This window comes from Tubulanus polymorphus, chromosome 2 (genome assembly GCF_964204645.1).
Source record: "Tubulanus polymorphus chromosome 2, tnTubPoly1.2, whole genome shotgun sequence".
In the NCBI taxonomy this organism is placed as follows: Eukaryota; Metazoa; Nemertea; class Palaeonemertea; order Tubulaniformes; family Tubulanidae; genus Tubulanus; species Tubulanus polymorphus.
Genome location: NC_134026.1, coordinates 22993872 through 23015144, shown reverse-complemented (window position 1 = coordinate 23015144; position 21273 = coordinate 22993872). Strand labels below are relative to the sequence as shown.

Genomic DNA, 21273 nt, shown 5'->3' with positions numbered 1-21273 from the left:
AATCTGTGGAATCACTTTAAGGTGAATTCCACTTATGTTCTTAGACAGTTGTGCGCGAGGCGAGACTCCAGCCTACACATAAGTTTAATTCCACCGAACATTACACCATTGCTTTCAAGCTGCTCCATATGTAAATGTATTTGGACTTCTACATTCACAAGAAAACAGTGAACAGATCAGATTTTCCTCAAGTCTAAATTAAGCAAGAATCCAAAATGTGAAGGCCATCCAGAGAAAATTGATAGTCGGCAGAAAGAGTAAAACAGTATTTATCATTAAGATCATCAAAATGACATTTTTGATTTTATTTCTAATTCAATGATACAATGTATTAATAGTTTAATCCACGTATGACAATAAATAATTACATCTTCATCATTTATACAACAATTTATCAAAGTAAATAAAAATCCATAAACACGATTACAATTATAATTTTGTACACAAATATTGAAAAAAAACTACATTATTAGATGTATAGTTAAGTAACATTGGAGAAAAACACTGTAGTATGTCGATAAAATATATGCATCAGATTAGGAAGATGTATAAACACAGGAATTATGCGAATAATTTCATGAAATCAATGTGAAATTTTCGGATCCAACAAATGTATATCGCTCAGGCAGTCCCGTGCACAGGCACAAGTCTTTGTCACTTCGTAGGATCCTATGGTAATCTATATGATTGTATTTTCATACCCACTATCGTTCCTAAAAATATGAACAACAATATATGAATAATGTTACAAATAAATTAATATTTCAAACAGATTTAAATCAATGCATACCTGGTAGTTGAAGTCAAGTTTAGGGGTCGACATTGGATCTGGTTCTGGTATATCTATTGGTCGCTCATCTGGGTGGCCAAATAGACGGTTGTATGCACCAGAAATGTACTGAAAACGGAATTTAAATGCTGCAATGCTAAACCTGACATTATTTCGGCAAAAATCAAAATGAAAGAAACTTACTCGGAATCGTTGGGACGGAATATTACATGGTTTACAAACTGTTAAGCCAGCACCAGTATTATCGGAAGTACATTCACAAATTTGGCATTCAGTGGCTTTGGCAGTTTTAGCAACACGTCGAGCGAATACGTCAAGGAAGGATTTCTGCGAGCTTACGCGACCGGCCATCATTTTCTTGATGTTGAATACAGATCCCTTTCGTTGCGTTGCCAATTCGACGCAGATATCCTTTGGCATAACCACTTGACGCAGTAAGGTCTCGTCGCCATTTAGAACCTCGGAATACACGTCTTTGCTCGTGTAAACAGCTCTACCGTCAGCTCCAAAAATGTAGTTACTCTTCGGTGAGCTCGTTCTGAGTAAGAAGTCGTAATTCATCAGAATATGTAACTGGATATCCCTGTCATTCAAAACGGACTGCATTTCTGTGTACGACACCGATTTCGGTATGCATTGCGAGCATGGCAAAGCGATTACGATTTTAGCGACCCCGGCTCGGTACGGATATTTTGCAGCAAATTGAACAGCTCGAAGGATGTCCTTATTGCTACCGTCCTTTGAGAAGTCGAGAATCTCGGCCGCCATCCTCACTTTACGTACATTGTTGAATATAAGATTTTCCATGGAGTGAGTTTGCTCCCAATCGTGGATTTTGTTACCACCGAAGCCGACGACTCCGAATCTGTTACCTTCTTTGCCTGAAATTTGGAAATACTATCATTTCGTTTTGATATCTCATTACAATGCATAATAAGTAACAGAATCTTTGACTTCTCCTACCTTCAGCCTTCAAAGCAGTATCTATTTGCATAGCGAGATCCTGAAGTTTCTGGGCGACACCCATATTGCATTGCTTTTCCTCAACCACGAATACAACATCTGCAGATCTCGTCGCCGGAATCTCTGAAGCCTTGATCTTGACACTTTGTCCCTCAGTTAAGAACGACGACAACGGACTATCACATTTTGCTTTAGATCAGAAGAAACATTTCAAATGTCTTTATTCGTTCAAATAAGTCTGGTATGACTACCAAAATGTATGTATAACATTAACGATTTGTTTACCACAGAATTTAGGACGACGCACGGGAACTCCATGGCTTCTACAGTTGGAAACATATAGCGCTGACACTGCACATAATTTATCATTGATAACGTCTTCGCTATAAACGGATGTAATATCCCTCAAACACATGTCCAAGTAGCGTTTTGGGTTTACCTGTATAAAACCAATTGCTTCATCAGTACAATCATTGACACAAAACAAACTCAAAACTTTAATGACTTACCAATTTGAAACCTGGTCGCAAATGTGATGATGTTGATTCAAACAGTTCTCTACATCTGTCGGCGGCCGCCCCGGTTTGTACAGCTTGAACCGCGAATGTTCGGGTATTTCTGCAATATTCTCCCACTTGCCAACTGCGAGCAAACTCGTCAACATCTTCGACTACTTGATTACTAGAAGTGGTGAAGTCATCTGCAGGTTCGTTAGTGAAGGTTCCGAGTAAACCAGCAGTCTTTCCGAAATACCAGCCGGACACGTTGAAGCGACAAATCTCAGTGAGCATGTTGCAAGTAACTGTAAAGCCTTGTTCGTTATGGATGCGAATTTCACTGCTGTGTCTGATGACAGACGTATTCATGAATTGGATTGGCACTTCAGTCTGGCGATCGTCAACAGTTACCTTAAAAGAATTGAAATGTAAATGATAATTTTGCGATTTCTCTTCTTCGGATCCCACATCCCACAGACCAAGCGTTGGAAATATCTGAAATGCTTTCCACATTTGTACCTTGAAATCTGGGAAGATCTCGATCTGTTTGTTATTGCTGATAACTGTGATTGATTTCCTGACACCATTTTCGTAGTTTATAAGGAATGTGAAAGTGTTACCAACAAAGTCATGCGCTAAGACGTAGCTACAGCTTCCTGTTAGGTCGTAGATACGGTGATCGAAAGTAACGAAGTGACTCTGGCCGAGAATGGAAGCGTGCCCTGAAATGAAGATCGACTGTTATTAGAACGAATTCCACGTTTTCAAGCACATGGTCACAAAACATTTGCAAAGCAATATTAATTTCGTTACCTTTAAATGGTGGTAGCCAATTATTGATATCAGATGATGGTCTGTACATATAGAAGTAGTCCCATACGGTGTAATCGGATTTCGGTATGAATTTCCGGTAGAGTTTATTCAATTCTGCTTTCAGTTGGTTAAGGTTGAATTCTGGCAACTTATTCAGTTGTTTGATCTTGGTTGGCAGATAGATTTCAGCTTGAATTTCCCCATTCTTCGGGTCCCACACTGTAAATCCTGATTTGTCCAACAGTAGGAAACTCTTCGCGATGTCATGGAGTTGGCTGCGAAGTACTTTCTTGCCAGTTTCAATTGATGTGGCAACAAGTTCTTGGAAATTCTTTTCAACTTCGTATTCAATGTAAAGACGCTTAGCCTAGCATTGTAAAAGAGTAGATGATTCAGATTTGTGAACTTGTTTCTAAAGAATACCCTGATGGATGCATTTACTCTATTCTTTACCTCTTCATAAAGCTGTTTGGATTTAGCAATGGCCATCTGAGTTAAACGATGACCAAGAATCTTTTCCATTTGTTCGTCAACCTTTTGTTCGACCTTCTGCATGACTTCCTTGTATTTGGCATTAACTTCAGCAGCCCATCTGTTGTAACTATCACGATACCTGCTTAAGTTTTCCAAAAGGCTTCTGAGGTATCCTTCGTCATCGACATTGGCAAGAGAACTCCTCAAGCTACGGCGCCATTCTGTAAACGAAGAAATCTCTTCGTAAGAATCAAAGAAGCACGAGGTTTTAAAGCATCGATCACCCGATGTAATACAAACCTGTAAACTTAGTCCAGTATGGTTGCATTCGCAAGCTGATGAAGTCAAATTGATTATCGAAATAATCCACAATCTGGACTTTTAAATCCTGTTTAAGAAATACAGTTCGTAAGTCAATAGATATTCATAGAACATATGCGATTCTCTAAAATGCAAAACATGTTTAAAAGGTTTTATCAACTAACCTCCATTTTTTCAACCATCTCTTCCATAGTGTGAGAAATCCTCTGCACAACTACATTGTAACTGCTTATCATCATGTAGCCATACTTTTGCCAAGCTGGTCTGAACTTGAGAACAAGTTCGGCGATTACATCCTGCAGATTATTTAGTTTTTCCTCCAATTTGCGTCGGTACACTGCCAAACGTTGCAACGACGTACGTTTCAAGTGTCCCCATGCACGAAGAGCTCGGAGGCCGACAATCCTGGTCTTTGCCCTAAAAGGTACGAGAGTTAATTTTCTTAATCTTTTTGGTGCTTTTTAGAATTAATTAACAAAAGAAAAATAAAACAACAAGAGAAAAACATATCCGTGCGAATTTATACATACTGGATGTATGCAGCAGCACGTCCAACGTGAGTCGAGATATCCTGCATGAAGAATTCGTTATTATTGTACATAACATCGAACGCATTTCTAACAATGTTCACTTCAGTTAGAACGGAGTCTATTTCACTGCGGATGTAGTTCTGTAGCTCGGTGACATCGGGAATACTTGATTTGATTTCCTGAGATCGGCTGGCTCTGAATCGAGCAAATGCCAAACGATTTGCTTCCAGCATCTCTGATGTTCTTGTGCGGTAGTCACTCAACTGGGAACTGAAGTATGACTGAATAGAAAACAAAACACGGTTAATTTGGTTCAACGTTACCTTTCTAAAAATATTGATGAATAATTAGAGTTTTACCTTAGCCTCTTTGTAGAAATTTGGTCTCCAGTGAAGACGAGTATGAAGAAGTCTAGTCGTATTCATGTATAAAGTCAATAAGCCGTCAGTAATTCTCAGACCATTTTGCAGACGATAAGCCTCTATTTTTAGTTCTTTGTGACTAAGGTAACGGGCATACAGGTGCAAAAGATTGTCTGGATTTTCTGCAATTGGACAATGATAACAAATAATATTACTAGAATACGGCATTTGTATATTTTTACATACACTGACATCTCGAGGTAATTACCACTGTCATGATTTAGACGAAGATCAATACTCGGTACTACCATGTTAATGTCTACCTCAGCTTCCACTTTCCTCACCCCATAACTGCTCGTCCAGTCTACCTTGTATCCTGATGAGGTTCTTTCCACTTTGCCATTGGCGATTAAATGGGAAAGACGTGGTTTCATTACAGGAACCTGCAGGATATATTTTATAGAAGATAATTTCATATAAAAGAGAAAAATCCAAGCGTGCTTTTTTACCTTTATCAGTAGTGATCGTTTTAACTTGTCAATTTCCATCCTCAACTCAGCAATTTTTCCCACATATTTTATTTCGATACCACCTTCCAATCTAGAGCTTGTGTCAATCGTCGTAATCGTGATTTTATGGTCGGAGTTTGATTTAGGATGCGTGTAACCGATTGTTGTTACGTAGTCCATTGCTTGTCCTCTCGACTGTATGGTCATATACATTGTTATCAGGTCACGTGGATCAGTAGAATAGTCCAAGGTGGATTTCAAATCAATGAGCTTATTACCGCTGTTCATCGTCACTTCACCAGAAATTGAAATAGGCTGGAAAAGAGGAAACAAATTTATCTTTAGTTCAGAAAGCTTTTTAAATTCCAACTCCGATGTTGACACACCCAAAACAATTCATCGAAATACACGCGAAGCTTACCTTTGATAGTCTAGGATGCGTAAGTGACAGCTTCATAGTATTCGTTTTGCCTCTGGTTTCTATAACACTTCGAGTTGTAACCTTTTTCGCCATATCACTGGCAGCGTCCCACATAATCTCCAAAGAATCGTCGTGTTTAACCGAGTTTCGCAAATGGGAGAATTTTGTGCGGACCGTGCGGAGCGGCGTCGTCACTGTGAGTTCACCATCGAAATTGCTCACGTACGTTCTGGATTTGTCATTAACTATCAGTTCCCAAGAAGCTTTTCTGTTTCGGGATTCGTCGAGAGTCGTCGTCAGTCGGTGAATTCTTTTGTATGTCGTCTTTTCGAAATAGTTCTCGGCGCCCATAGTTCTCCATGGTAAAGTCACTTTGACTGATGTCGTGTATTTTTGCATAAAGTAATTGGAACTGTCGGTGTGCATGAGGTTAACCTGAACGTTTTTGTCCAATACCCGCGTGTCCCAGTTAGCCATCATGTTTCCTGTCACGTCGTTACCAGTTTTCAGCAAATTCATAGTTATTTGCATTGGTACCGGTGATCTGGTATTTAGCTCTGCTTTTACTCCTGTGCCACTCCATTCAAGATCAAGTTCTGTGTCATATCGTCTGCGAGTAGTAACAGCCAACTTATTACTAATGAATCCGTCGCCGTGTTTGTGTTCCATATCAATTGTCAGTCGTGGCAAACAACTCGTTGGGGTGGTTATCTTTGCGTAAACATCGAGCGTTAAGGCGGATGGGATACCAGAGAATTTGTGTCCAAAATCAAACGTTACTTTTTTACCCTCGGCCCACGATGTCTCCAAATGGACACCGTCTTTTCCATCGACTACTCTCTTGCTATACTTCAAACTCAAGTTCTCTGCATAATTGAATGGGCTTCGGAATGATAAAATGCCACTGACACCTTTTGTGAATTGCACAGCCGCATATGCCTTGTTACCCATGCCAAATTCAGCAACAGCATTGGTCGTGAAATCATCCATATTGCCATTGTGGTGCAGTTCAAGAGATATGATCTCAAGTCTTTCGAACGGAGTATAAATATACGACTTGCTCACTAAACCATGTGTTTTTGTAAATTTAGTGTCTTCACTAAACGTTATTTTCTTGTCTGCAGCCCACTGGAAGTTTGTAGTACCAGAGTATGTCGTCCAACGGTTTGCTATAGTAGCAGAAATTAACCCTGATATGTCGTGTGGTGTATTTACTTTCGCAGTTAACTCCATGCCATTTTGTTTGTTGTATTTGAATGTTGTTGATCCTTCGCTTTTTCCAGCATTATGATCAACTTCAAACGACGCTACGATTTGGTCAGTGACTGCCAACTTAAATTCAGCTTTGCGCATCGGCTTGAAAGGAGTCTTAATAAGTAAATGCCCATCAATTGCATTGGCAGCTACCAATAGACCAGAATCAAACATAGCTTCATTTAAACCACTGAGGATTTGTAATTTGGAGTCCAGTTTGTCGTTTGCATCAAACTTCAGTATGACAGCAGCATTTGGAATGCGTGGACACGGGGATCTTATTTTCAGTTCAACATCAATCTTTCTAATCTCCCTTCCAAACGTCAATTCACCAGAAATAGTTTTTCCAGTCATGTATTGGATTTTACCGTTGGTATGGAATGCCTTCGAATGACCTTTATGTTCGAATGAAGCAACAAGTTCTTGATAATTTGTGTACGGTGTTTTCATCGTTATGGATCCAGTGATGTCATTCAGCGTTGGCATTTTGAACGCTAGAATCGTGTTTATAGCACGGCCGTTAAAAGTGATATCTAAGTTGCCAGTTAAATCTGCAGAATTGCTGCTGTGTCGATATGAGGCAACCAACTGTTTCATCTTCTCATATGGAGTTTTTACTTCTCCTCGAACATACAGCGCACTCAAATCATTTGTATCGATGATAACTTTGGTATCAATGCGCTTTCCTCGTCTCAGCTGTAGCAAACCGGTGTTGGTGAATTGTCGGAAATTGCCAGAATGCTTCATGTAAAACTCTAGATGCTTGTAATGTTTGTAGGGCGTCTTGACAACTAGTCGAACTTCAATTTCTGGTCGCTTCTTGAATTCGACGTTCACTTTATATTCCCGGCCAGGTCGTGAAATCGTTAAACCGGTACGGAAGTTTCGGAGCACTCCAGTGTGACTGAATGCTGCTGAGACTCGGTTATACCCTTTGAATGGTGTCAATAACATTAAGTGAGCCTCGAGACCGTTGATGTTCTTAAAGTTAAATGTACCGCTGAGCCTCTTTGTATTTGTAACTGCTGAGATAGTTGTGGTGAATTCCTTTTTGCTGCCCATGTGATTCAGTGACAGTTCAATTTTCTCCCACGAATCAAAAGGCGTGAGAATGGCTACCTTCGCGTTGTACTGTGGCCGGGTCGTCCATTCAGTTTTGCAGTTTATCTCCCCATAACGTTGGGAATCCAGTTTGATGTTGTTGGTGAATGAAAGTCTTGATCCAGTGTGAGAAAAGTCTATCTTCGTCATCTCCAATCTTTCAAACGACGTTTCCAATTTTAATGAGCCTCCCCAACTTGTCCAACTATGCGGTCTTAATTCGTTGTTCAGCCGGATATACATATCGCTGCCGTAACGTAAGTTTGTTTCAGTAACATACGTGTAATCATTTGACTTGTCGTATTTTAACACCAGTTCCATAACCGGGCCTTTCAGTGAAAACTCAGCATTAGCTTTTGCTTTATAATTCAAAACAACATAGACCGGAACTTGTAGTTTATTGTGGTTGATAATCAAATTACTCTTGAAATTATTCCACACACCACCATAGGTTAGATCGATGGATATTGACCTCATTACATCGTGTGGGGTACTTCCAGTAATTGATATCTTCCTTTCAATACCGTTTCCAATTTGGTTTCGTTGGTTGTATTTCGCTTCGAAGTTATAGCGTTTAGAAATGTCGACATTGTAACCGAAATCGGTAGTGTCATCGTCTAATTGTAATTCCATGGTTTGGGAGATTTTTCTGAAACCATCATGGGGTGTATCCAATTTCAAAATGGTCTTTATTGAACTTGGTCGTCGAATTGACGAATAGTCTAACTTGTATCGTGGAATCTCCATATCCAATTTGAAGTTGTAGCTGGAACCCTCTCCCTCTTGTACAGCCACAACTTTCATCGTTCTCATTTCTTCCCAAGGTGTTTCGAGATCAAGCTCATATCGTCGGTCTATCTGGTTCAATCTCTGTCTTAACTGGAACCTCTGTCTTGACACTCGGTTGAATTCTACATCAGTCAGTAAATCGTCACCTTGCCGCCTGTGATCGACGGTAAATAGCAAGAACTCGTACGAATTTATTGGACTCGTCATTCTCATGGCTCCTTTGACTAATTCTGGTCCGTTGACTTCCCATTCATTTTCCAGTCTGACACGGGCGACGTAAATGTTGTATTCGAACACGAACTTATGCTTAAATTCATTGTAACTTTTCACATCGTTGTTTATTTCAAGCAACATCGATGAGATGAACTGTATCGGTGTTTTCAGTTCAACTTTTAAATTGAAAGGATTCTTTGGATGATACAGTGAGGAAAATTCAAATTTCGATCCAGCATTGTCGACTAAGAATTTCGTACTGGACATTCCAATATCTTTCCTGCGCATCAGCTTGAGCTCGTAGTTTCGTGATGGAGCGTTTGCTGTGAATTCAACCTCGATGTCTTTCAACGACTTGATTTTCAATTTACCCGACAGTGACGCTTTCTTGTATCCGGAATAGATAAGTTCCCCGGTTAATTTTACATTTCGGAATGGATTTTCTGGATTATACTCAAACGTAGATTCAAGCGACTTCAGCTTTTCATGTGGAGTTTTCATCGTAAATCTAGCATTTTCCAATGATTTTTTGAATTCAGCGTTCATCTCGTATTTGCCCATATTTTCTACATTAGCCTCAAATGCAGAGTGCCATTTGTTGGCTATTTTGTTCAGGTCATATTTCATATCGATGTTTTTCATATGATGACATGTCAACTTGAAATCTCCATGCAATTCGAGTTCTTCTCCATGATTCAGCCTAACGTTAGTAACAATAGAGCTTAGTTCTCCGTTTAATGGAGTAAATTCAAACTTGAGTTCTCCATTAAATGATGGTTTTTGATAAAGAGCTTCACCGTGTATATTGATTTTGTTTCCGTTGATCGTTGCGACCCATGTTGATGACGGACGGTTGTTCTCGTACTCGATGGTGAAGGTTGACTGCCATTGCAACTTCTGTCCGATGGTCATGTCTTTGATAAGTTGGTACTTATTATGAGTCAGTGATTGGTCAAACTTAATCTGAACGTTTTCGTAAGATGGAATATTACTGGTTAAACTGATAGTCGTCACGTGATTTGTCAATGTAGTCATCTGTTGGTCAGCTGCATAAGTGAACTGGTATTTCTCCCCAGAATAGACAACTTTGTAAGAGTGCATGAATTGCCCACCAATGTAACCATTCCACTTGATTAGCGTATCTAGAGTTTGAAGATGTTTATACGGAGTTTTGATCTTTATGTCGCTGCTCATCGAATCAAAAGTTTTTTCGTAGGTTGACTGAAGACTGGCCTGTTTCCCGTAAATGTCTGCATCTAGCCTGGTAAAGTAGGTTGAATAAGACCGTCTCTCGTGTCGCAGATCGACGACGAAGCGGTCTTTCAGGCCTGTTATTTCAAAATGCGTTGTGTACGGGAATCCCGAATAATGCGTCTTGATGTTCATATCGATCGGATTTACTGCTGTAGCAACGACTCCACTGACGTCCAGGTTCAAATTTGCATCTACGTTAGCATAACTGCCATCAAACTTGTAATCGAACTCAACGTTAAATATACGGACACCGCTGAATACATTCAATTTAGCTTCGAGGTTCTCCTTTCCGTTTCTGACGTAGTGCAATTTAGTGATGACCTTTTCAGAAAGTCCGGGAATAGTCATTTCGAGAGTACCAATCATGCGTCTAGTTCCCAATGAGAACCTATGCGAACCACTTAAATCGAACACGTAATTACGACCGTTAACAGTAATGGCGTGCTGGGCCGAAACTTGTCCATCACTTTTCGTAAATTTCTGTCTCCAGGAGTGATTGTATGTGTACTTCTTCTGATATAGATTAAGCTCCCATACGTAGTTTCCGTTATTTTCAACGTGAACATCGTTCGCATCATGGAACACGTCAAGTGCAGCCGAAAGCAGTTTCATGGTGTTGTACGTTAGATCGAAATTCGAGTTAAATTGTCTTCCGTTGTCGTTGTGTTTCATAATCAGTTCAACCATACGTTGCTTCCATCTGCCGCTCATCATGAATTCGACGTTGTTTCTACCAAGATTGCCATTATTTTTCAAATTCAAGCTGTATTTTCCTTGCACTCCGTTATAATTGCCACCAAACGTCATTTTAAATTCCCTGTCAGTCAGCAAACTAACCAATTCTACGTCAGCAGTTTTCACCAACTCGAATGGCGTTCTAATCGCTAGTTTTCCACCAAAGTTCTTCCAACCCGTGGGATTTACACCAACCGTCACAGTAACATCATCAATGAGTGGCTTGGAACGGAAAAGAAGTTCGACCATACGCATGCCATCATCTGCAGTCGATACGCGTAAGTTGAGCATTGCATTTTCCATGTATTCAAACGGAGACATCATCTTTAACGTAAGTTCTCGTCGGTCAAGTCGAAGATCGAAGTCAATGCCCTTGTTGCCGTATTTGATAGATGCCTTTGTCGACAATGAAGTGTCCATAACGTTTTTCAAATGACCGCCAAGATTACGATAACCGTCGAATGGTGTAGTAGCTGTCAGTTTTATTTCGAAGTTTTTAATGGAGTGGGTGGATAGAATTCCATCCAATATGATCTTTTTCTGGTCTCCCCACCACACCTCGGCATTTCCTTGGTATTTCCTTGTCGGAGTACTGCCGGATGTCAACGTAAATTGTGATCCAACTTTCTTCACATTCTTAAACGGTGATGTAAGAGAAATTCTTCCGTTGATATCGTGTCCGTCGGTTTTGGTGGCTTTGTTGAATGATATATCAAGTACAATCTTATCGGTTGGACTCCATTCTGCTTCGGTACGACAGCTATATGCGTTTCCTACTCGATTCGCATCTAATTTTGCTTTCATCGTGCGTCCTGGGTAAGTTGTTTGAGTAGTTACCGTAATGCCTTCATTTTCATATCTGTAATTCACATTCGTTGCGAAAACTTTGCTGCTATCCCTATCAGCGTCCCATTTGAAGTCCAATTTTCCGTCAACTCTCCTTGGGTGAAATCCGAACTCGAGAACTGATGTAATTCTTCGTGTGGGGTGCTTAAGGTCAAGGTTGCCAGTAACAGACGGGTATTCTCCAGTGGTTTTGAGACTATACACCAATTCACTGTTATACTCTTTGTAATTGTGTTTCAGATTAAGTTTGGCAATGAAATCACGTGGATCCAACTTGCCAATAACCTTCAGATTGGCCGGGGGTTTGTCTGGCAGTTGGAGATTCGCAGTAAGATCGTGATTGATAGAAGCGTCGCCAACATAAGCAACATCACCAACATAGATACGGCCTTCATAATTTACCTGTCCCGATATGGCCAAATCTCTGGGGTCTAGCTTCGCATTTCCGCTGAATGAAATTGGCGCTTTGGCTGGTAAGGTCATTGCACCGTTGATATAGTGCGTTTCACCAGTTTTTCGATAGGTAACGTCGGTAGTCATCTGCTTACCAGTTGCCCACTGTAAGACAGTATTAACCTTTGTTTGCGACGGTCGGTGGTTAGCCGTCAGTTTCGTGGCTAAATCAGCTTCCTGAAAAAGAAATATTCAATAATTCATGATGGGTCTGGACTGTAGTGTCCGACTATATTAAACTCTAACAAATCCACTTACAATGACTGGATACTTGAAACTAGCCGAAGATTCGACGTTTACAATTTTGCCAGCTCTGTTGTACTTGAGTAATACATGTGTGTCGATTTTTTTGTTAATATCATTAGGGTTACGACCGTACTGCAACGATGCAGTTCCTTCGTAATGACCAGTGGTAGTTTTCTGAAGATCAAACCGTGTATGGAAGTCGTAATCCGGGTATTGGCTGCTCTCAATTGCGCTGAAGGAAAATATTTTTCAATCAAATTTTTGAACAAATGAAAAGAAAGTGACAAAATAAAACGTAATAGATAAAGTAAACGTCATTGTTCTATCAAAAAAGTTGAAAATAACCAAACTTTTGCATTCGGTTCGAATGTGTTAGAGATTGAAGAAATGAACTTAATGTCACACGACTTACGTGTCGACCATCACTCGTCGGAATGTTGCAGATGTTCTGTCCCTCATCTTGTAGTTAACAACCATGCGATGTTCGGGTTTACGCTGTTTCCCGTATTCGATCTCGACTCGACTCGTGTAACGGCTCCCGCGTCTTGCGTCCAGGAATCCTTTCACCTTCGAGTGAAAGATCTGCGAATGGAACTCGCTTGATATGTCGTATCTGTTGGTGACAAGATTTAACAAATACATGTAAATTAGATTCATCAAAACTGTCAACTAACAAGAAATGATTACATCGAATGATTCGATATGACAATAGATGAATAATTTTCTAATTTCATGTTCACTATTTTGCTAAAAAAGTGCCTTGAACAGTTTTCACGGGCATTTTGCAAGTTTACGATAAGGATTCATTTGTAAATAAACGTTGTGAAGGCAGATTTAACTAACCTTGTGCCACTACTGCCTTGTTTCTGTTTTTTCAAGTCAGCCTTCATTGTCAAAGGTCGACGGAAAAGATTCTCCACTGATAAATGAGCGCTTAAACTTTGTCCGATGCTGTGATCTATCTGGCCTCGCAGGGATACAGTATTGCGGTTGTGCATGCGGATTTCGACGTTAGGGGTAATGGTTCGTCGGCCTTCTTTGGTGTCAATCTCAACCTCGGCAAGTAGCGAGTATTCTCGAAGTTGATCCATCATAAGACGTCCGGTCAAACGCTTGTGACCGGCATTATTCAAAATGGCACCTGGATGATAATAAGATAAATTTTTTTGATGATAAAATTAATGCATTTTGAACCAATTCTCTTAAGCTTATTTTGCAAAAACACATTCTTAAGCTCAGAAAATCAAAAAAAAAGGGATTTTGGAATAAATCTTTACCGTTCATATTGACTTTCTTCCATGGTGAAATGAGGTTAAAGCTCAAAGCCTTATCGGCCCTGTTTAACTTGAAATCCAGAAGCAATTCCCTGTTCACCTGTGAATTCGGAGTGTTAAACGCCAATTTTGCTTCGTGAGCGTAGTGGGTAACGCCGTTCTTACGGTGCTGAAAAAATACGATTAGATATGATTGATGTTTATATAATCAAATTCATTTGTAACTGGCTGTGACGTAGTAATATAATGATAGCAAACTTATACGTGAGGAAATCTTTGTCTAACCTTTCGAGTCAACAGTTTGGCTTCAAACTCGTACGAACTATGCGTATCACGTTTGTTAAGAACTACACCCAATTTAAAAGGTCCAGCTAATGGATACTGAATAGGTTCCAAGCTACCGCTTTCGTAATTAGGGTAAGTCATCTGACTGCAGACCTCAACTCCCGCCAATTTCGTCATGTACGCAGGCGTACATGTGCGTTTTTTTATTGGTTCGGTGGCGAGCATCTTTTGTTCTCGCTCGGTCTCGCGGTGAACGATGAAGAATTTATTCCTGTCAATAGAATACACGTACCGATGTAAGAATCGTATAATTGTTAGTGATAAATAAGGTATTATCATGTGGAACTCACTCAACATTGAGGATTTCAATCTTATCTCTCGGCATGTTGAATTTTACGTTGACGATCTGGCTATCCTTGATGACGATGGAGCCGTCGACTTCAGTGCTGGAATGCAGGGTGGTGACCATTTTCAGGCCAGTTCGCGCAACTGCAGCATCGACACCCATCAGCGAAGATATTTCTACAGCACCACTGTAAAAGAATTGTGAAGCTATAAGATAAGTTATTGGGAATGGTATTAAAATGCCAGTATATCAATATCGGATTAGCTTCTTTACCTTGGTTTTACATATCCTGTAATGTCGAGACTCCGTGGACTACTGCCTAATTTTCTCATGTCCATTTTTCCTTTGATTTTAAGGTTGATAGTTGAAGTTCCGTTGACGGACAGTTTCAGCGGCATACCAGTCATCAAGGGGATGGTCATCGTTGTATCCAAGAACATGAAACTTTTCGACACGTCGATGTGGTGATCTCTGGCCAACGCAATAAGAATATCGAGAATGTTCATGCCACTTCCACCCATGTTCGTCAGTTCTAAGTAGCTCAGTTCGTGGCCGAAAATACGTAAATACATATTTCCCTTTAAGTCTCTGTTCGCTCCACCTTTGTACTGAAAATGAACGAGTGATAGATTGAATAATTTGATTTCATGAACTTATATTTCAAATCCTTTATTCACAGTTTTCTACCTGTTCGTGAATACGGTTAATGTCATTGATGCTACGGCGAGTTCTCTTGATCGTATCTTTGATCGAATTGTCGGAGAAATAACCTTTCGGGCCAAACAGTTTTTCGGCCATTTCCTCCAAGCCTTCGACGCGTCCTCCGACTTCCAGAAGGTTGAACGTTTCGCCAAATAGATCCATCGTTAAATTCAGGTTGACCGATCGTGGTGCGAACGACTTCGGTGAAAACACCACGTTGCTTTCGGCTTTGATTCCGGCGTTGGCCATGTCTGAGAAGTACGAAGCTTCGTAGTTTCTCGAGAACTTCCTTTTATCCATATCGAACGCATTGTTGAGGTCAGTCTCGTCGAGAATTTTACGAATGTTTTGCTTGTGAATATCGTTCGTCTTCAGCAGGTTGTTCAAATGCGACCAGACGAACGAAGCTACTTGGTTGACATCTTCACGAGACATCGTGGCTTTGATTGTGTCGAGCAGCTCGGGTGAGGCGCACTGCATCAGTACCTTGTAGGCTGCGATGCGTACCTCTGGGTCTTCTTTTTTGTTCGTGAACAAATCTATCAAATGCGTGTTCTGAAATATACGATATTTCTATTCTAATCAGAATCATCACAGTACATGACTCCAGCAGACCTTTCTACATAATATACTCAACAATTATTGCCCGATCTATGGATATATCAGAAAGCGGCAAATAATGTTCGAAAAGTCGTATGTAATGCGGCCTTCTGTTCATTCAAAATAACTAAATGGGTCTCAAGTATATAATCATTCTTTTTTTTCTATTTTCGTACGCTGAACTTACATCGACGGAACAAGGCATTCTGCGGTAGGCGTCGATGGCGGCTAATCGTATTTCAATCGGGTTTGTCGTGTCGCGCATGCAACCTTGCAGACGACGGGCCAAATTTGTCGAATGCCCCATATTACCAACCGCTCGCAGTGCCATGAATAAATACTGCCTATCACTTTCGCTGGAGAATTTGCAACTAGTCCCGAGCCGTTGTCCGAGAATGTTTGCAATCCCGTCGAATTCGGTGAGACGATGGCATTCTGAATTATGTTTACAGAACGTGTTGACCATTGCCGATACGGACAGGAAAGCGCTCTTACGTGGTTGGCCTTCTAATAATCTCTGCAAAAATCAAATAGCACGGTGTTAATTGCTTTTGATCAAACCGAAAAAAATGTTCTTTTTTCAATTGCTTGGAGCTACGATTGTGATTACCTGAACAGATTTGAGCATTTGCGTGGTAGGTGATTGGATGAACGCGAGAGACGTGACCCACATGTCCGCTTCCAAACCTCGCATATGTTGATTAGTGACCAGAGCGCTGATTAGTGCAACTGAAGCCTCGGAATTCACCATAGGGATGGCATCGTGGAAATACTTCCTGAGAAAAGATAAATCAGGAAATGAATTCTTTTCCAAGCTCAATCAAGCTCAAACCGTCATTTTCAGGCTATATCGAATATGGTGACAAATATCATCATCGTCAAATTGCGGAAAAGGAGATCTATTTCTTTTTTATGGAATTGGATTATCAGTCACGCACAAAGGAACACTCACTTGGCAATTTTATGATTATTTGTGCAGACAGCATTTGATGTGATTCTTCTGTGCATATCTCTGAGCGAGGCGCTGTCGAGTTGTCTCAAACTGTAGACAAGACTCGAGAACAGATGGGGAGTTTCTGGCCTGATGTCAGTTTGAGTCATTTCGCAAATTTGCCTTATCAGATTGGTTGCCTGGAGAATGTTGGTTCGTTGTTGCTCTGCGTCATGTTCGTGTTCGAAAAACAAATTTCCCCGACGCAAGTTGCCTCCTACAAAAAGGATGGGCACAATTCTATACCCCAAACCATTATTTTCGGGAAAAAACAATTACGCCACTGATAACAATCAAGGTGCGAAAATCCACTCGAACTTGAACTTCGAAACATGATAAGCTCTTTGTCCAGATTTTTATGATTTGGATTCATATTTTTCGATCTTTAAACCTATTTGAATCATTGTTTTATCAGCGATAGCTTTATAACCCGAGTAGTTGTACATTAACCAGTAATCATAGAAAACAATTAGAACTATCGATTAACAACACTTGAACTCAGGACTTTGAAACGTTACGCACGTTCGGAAGACATGTTTCACGACTTTTTACGACAGTACCCTGGTACTAGGTCTCTCACTATTTACGCGCGTATAGTAACCGTTTTTTTTTCAATTATTTTCTCATCAGTTTTACTTACTTGGTGAAGTTCGTACTCCAGCGGATTCGCGGAGGAACTCAAGCACATGAGTTGCTTTCGTCATTGCACCACTGTTTTCTTTCGAGAATGGTCGGAACATGTGGACCTCAGTACATTCACTTTTCAGTAACCGGCCGCTCTTATGGATTTTCTGAATGCATTCATGGGTACCTTTCAACAGGGGCAGGGACTGGATATCCTGCAATTCAATTACAGAAGTAGTACATTGCCTATTCAACTTTGAAATCGTCTTCAGGGGCACCTCGCCTCAGCACTTGTAGCTGTGTAAAGCTTTTAAAGCTTGCTTGTTGTCCCTCTCCATATTGTCAATCAACCCTCTTACATATTTTGTTAATTATAATATAATTTTGTGGAGAAAATAAATCATTAATTAATCTTTTTAGAGAACATCATTTTTCGCTTCTTACCGAATTGACTCGGTATGGAGTGGTTTGTAGAGAAGTTCTGAACCCGTGTCTATCAGTACAACTTAAAAGATCTTTCGTCTTTTTAACTGTAAAACTGTTCCATCCTCTTTCAGCTACTTTGTACTCGGAGTGACAATTGCCGCTGACGTCATTCTGTAAACCAACCAAAATGAATGAATGTTCATAGATACGTCCTAAGTCTGATAGTCGTTTCGACAACACAACAAAAATATATTCATATACCTCTTTCAGTTTTGTATCCACCATCAGATCACCCATGGTGTTTTGGAATGAGGACAGCACACCTCTTTTGATATTGACCACCCATTTTTTCTCATCCTCCGGTCTATCGGTGCATACACCGTCGATGCTACCGTCTTGGAAGGAAAATCTCAGAGGACGCGCTTCTAAAGCTCGACCGAAATCAGAGCTACCGTCAGATATCGTTTTTCTATTGCGGTTAGTCGGATCAGTAATGTACAAGGCAACATTTTTCATCTGAAATTTCCAAAATATTTTAGCACATTTAGAAGTTTAGAAGTGTATTTCTTAATTTTCATCCCCAAATAAAATGAAAGTAGCGGCATTTTTTCAAGGGAAAGGTTATATTTCGCACGTTAGCGTCAAATCAGTTTAGTTCATACCGTTAGTGCCATATTACATTTGTCTAAGACCTCGATGTCCACGTTGGCAGTCATATGAAGTCCTGAGTTCTCTGTGTTTGAACCACTGACTTCCGTTAAAACGCCACTCTCATATTTGAACGAGTACGTGGTTCCCGGATTGTAGTTGAATGTGTTTGATTCTGAAATAACGACGGAGTTTTATAAAGTATGAGTTTATGATGAATAAAGTTTCTAAATTGTAAAATAATTCAAGTATTCACGAATTTGAATGCTTATCAATATATCAATGAAATTACCTGTGCATGTTTGCGTACAAATACTATGACGGTAGTCCCCTAAGTTGATGGGACCTGAAAGAATTATGAGCAGTTTATAAATACGAAAACGAAAATCTCCATTTGTGTTTCGGCCTCTTTACTATCAGAACAAAAGAATAAATGAAATTAAGAATTTTTCATGTTTGTAAGATTCAAACTGTGCAATGCGAAATCTTTCGAAAACTGACGCATTAAGAACTTTAAATTTGTAATATTTTTTAATACTCAAGTTGTATTTCTAACTGTGCAATGACTTCTTTTTAATTTGTGCTACATTTGAGCTGTGTGAAAAATTTTAGTATTAATGGACTTTTAAATTAGTAGGATCTTATAAATCAAATTGTACAATCGTTGTATTCATGGTATGATATAGGCACAGTAAGATATGAATAAATTGAATTTATCAATGAATAAACTTTCAGATTATATCTATTTGTTTTCCGTTCAAGAAGGTAGAGATTTCTACCTATTTTAAAGAATCATAGATTGCTACCTAGGGGATTTTTACAGCTACACCCCTTTTTACGGACCCAGGGGGTAACCTCGTGTTTGGTCGACGTATATTGTTGGCAAAAGCCTGTATTTGATCAACAGCCAAGATTCCAAGAAGTTTCAGAAAAGAAATGGGTCGGTTGTGTTTACAAACACTGCAGCCTTAGAGTACACATCGTTATCAGCGTTTTCCATGTACTCGATGTCAGTAAGATATTTGAATAATAAGTAATAAGTAACTTATCCCTTTTCATTAAGTATTTCTTTTTCGCGATAAGATTCAATGTATATGATGGTTTCAACGGTAATAACTCATTAAAGCAACTATCGTAAAACGTGCGCGTGTCAATGTTTTTCAAAAACGAAGGTTACACGTGAAGAATAGCAAAGATAAAAGATTCGGCGTGAGGTTTGTTTTGACGGCGCTGAAATAATTTACAGTGGCAATGTGGTGATTAAGTGTGCGCTTGGTTTCGTCTGTTTGTTTTCAAGCGACTTCGTTAAGTAATTTATCACGGCTTTTGTAAAATTTTGTAAGGATAATCGTCAAAAACATGGCCGAATCATCTTAGACCACTATTCAGCAAAACAGAACAATTTGATACTTCAATCTTACAATGCAAAAATTAAATCTAAATACAGAAATATTATCATAAATCCATCGTATTACTTGTCCTTTGACATCCTTTGTTGCTGCATTATGGACGCAATCTTGCATTCAATCACATATGCATACTCAAATGTTTTTTTTGAAAACATGGTGTTTCGTATGTACGTAAATTTATATTATCGTATTGGGCTAGACTTTTGTATTTCAGTTATAGTCTAGGGTAAATACAATAACGTTAACCGTCTCAATAGGTTCAGAGCCAGAGCAATATCCTATATGAAAATTATCATCAATTATTTTCTTATAAGGCCGGCCATATGGTGGTATTGTGATTATGTAACACAGATTTCCAAAACACATAAATGTGTAGGCATGATGACTTTTCCGGGAACCCGGATCTAGCATGGAAAACAATTTCATCCCTGGATGCAATAGAGAAAGTCACGAGAGAGAACAGGTCTAAGTTTAGATTGTTTTTGTGTTCGTATGGCGTACAATTTACTCCCAGGGATAACGTAGCCTTCGAGATCTTGTAGTACGGAAGCTAGAATTTCAATGCTTGAAACCGATCCAATTAATCAAACTCAAACAAATTACAAGTAGTTTGTATTAAAGCCTAGTCCATGGTCGTTCTATTTTTTAATCAGTCCGTTTAATTTTCACCGTGAATTTTATAAAAGAACTTGGAAAACTGGTGTGCTTTTTCTCAAATCTGTCGTCAATACCAGCATGATCATTATGAAGTAAACAACTTTAAACTCTTTACGATGAATTGTGAAAGATTTACAAAAACGGAACATTAATTGCAATTCAAAAAGGATAAATTCACATACGTATAATGTTCAGTGAGCATAAATGATAGTTATATTCATGAGCAAAAAAGATCGTACCAAGATTTTCAATAAAATCATTCATTCGCCACAAGAACTGAAAATTAAAAGATAATTTTTTATCTTACAAAATACTTACTTGAATATGATGTAGCGACGAACGCTAGGACGACAAGCGCCCTTTTTAACTCCATTGTGAAAGTCTTCACTTAATCGATCAGTGCACCTATTGTCACTTCCTGATAGTTTTCAAATCCTTTTAACGACGTTATGTGCACAGTTTGCTTCCACAATTCTAACTAACGCCCGTTGGGCATGATATCTGATTTTATATCGATAATGTTCGATAATTTGCTCCCAAAGTCCAATCGGGTTGCTTAATAATCGGCATGTATGTGAACCCTGGGACATCAACCTCTTAAATGTTTAGTATTATATAAAGCTGCGGTGTTGCTGCACAAGGTCCAAGTGGGTAAACGCGATCAGCTGACTTGAAACATGTGCCTGTTCAGCGAACGCAGCAATTTACAACGAAAACGTTTTCCCTATCGGCGATATTAC

General features: G+C 39.5%; 1 protein-coding gene across 2 annotated transcripts; it reads right to left on the bottom strand.

Annotated features, from left to right (window-relative positions):
• Positions 1-268: 268 nt before the first annotated feature.
• On the bottom strand, positions 269-20987 carry LOC141898387 (uncharacterized). 2 transcript variants are annotated; one of them, XM_074784246.1, is made up of 33 exons: positions 20852-20987; positions 18760-18813; positions 18482-18642; positions 18081-18335; positions 17838-17990; positions 17410-17608; positions 16731-16986; positions 16389-16554; positions 15966-16295; positions 15164-15733; positions 14750-15084; positions 14481-14663; positions 14131-14401; positions 13849-14014; positions 13415-13712; positions 12984-13184; positions 12584-12803; positions 5681-12502; positions 5260-5574; positions 5019-5193; positions 4748-4932; positions 4389-4669; positions 4023-4275; positions 3838-3925; positions 3517-3758; positions 3064-3430; positions 2770-2972; positions 2263-2661; positions 2039-2192; positions 1754-1942; positions 974-1671; positions 791-898; positions 269-713 (listed from the first exon to the last, which is right to left on the bottom strand). In XM_074784246.1, the coding sequence occupies exons 1-33, from the start codon at positions 20904-20906 to the stop codon at positions 705-707; spliced, it is 14361 nt and encodes a 4786-aa protein (XP_074640347.1). In that variant the 5' UTR covers positions 20907-20987; the 3' UTR covers positions 269-704. The 2 variants fall into 2 exon arrangements, with proteins under 2 accessions (XP_074640347.1, XP_074640348.1); XM_074784247.1 differs by having other exon boundaries at positions 13849-14005.
• Between the last annotated feature and the right edge of the window lie 286 nt (positions 20988-21273).

Excerpts from the sequence above, each read along its gene's own strand:
- LOC141898387 (XM_074784246.1), bottom strand. The coding sequence starts at position 20,906 with ATGGAGTTAAAAAGGGCGCTTGTCGTCCTAGCGTTCGTCGCTACATCA. Across the intron at positions 18,336-18,481 it reads AATGTAATATGGCACTAACG|ATGAAAAATGTTGCCTTGTA; the intron begins GTATGAACTAAA and ends TGGAAATTTCAG. Across the intron at positions 1,672-1,753 it reads TACTGCTTTGAAGGCTGAAG|GCAAAGAAGGTAACAGATTC; the intron begins GTAGGAGAAGTC and ends TCCAAATTTCAG.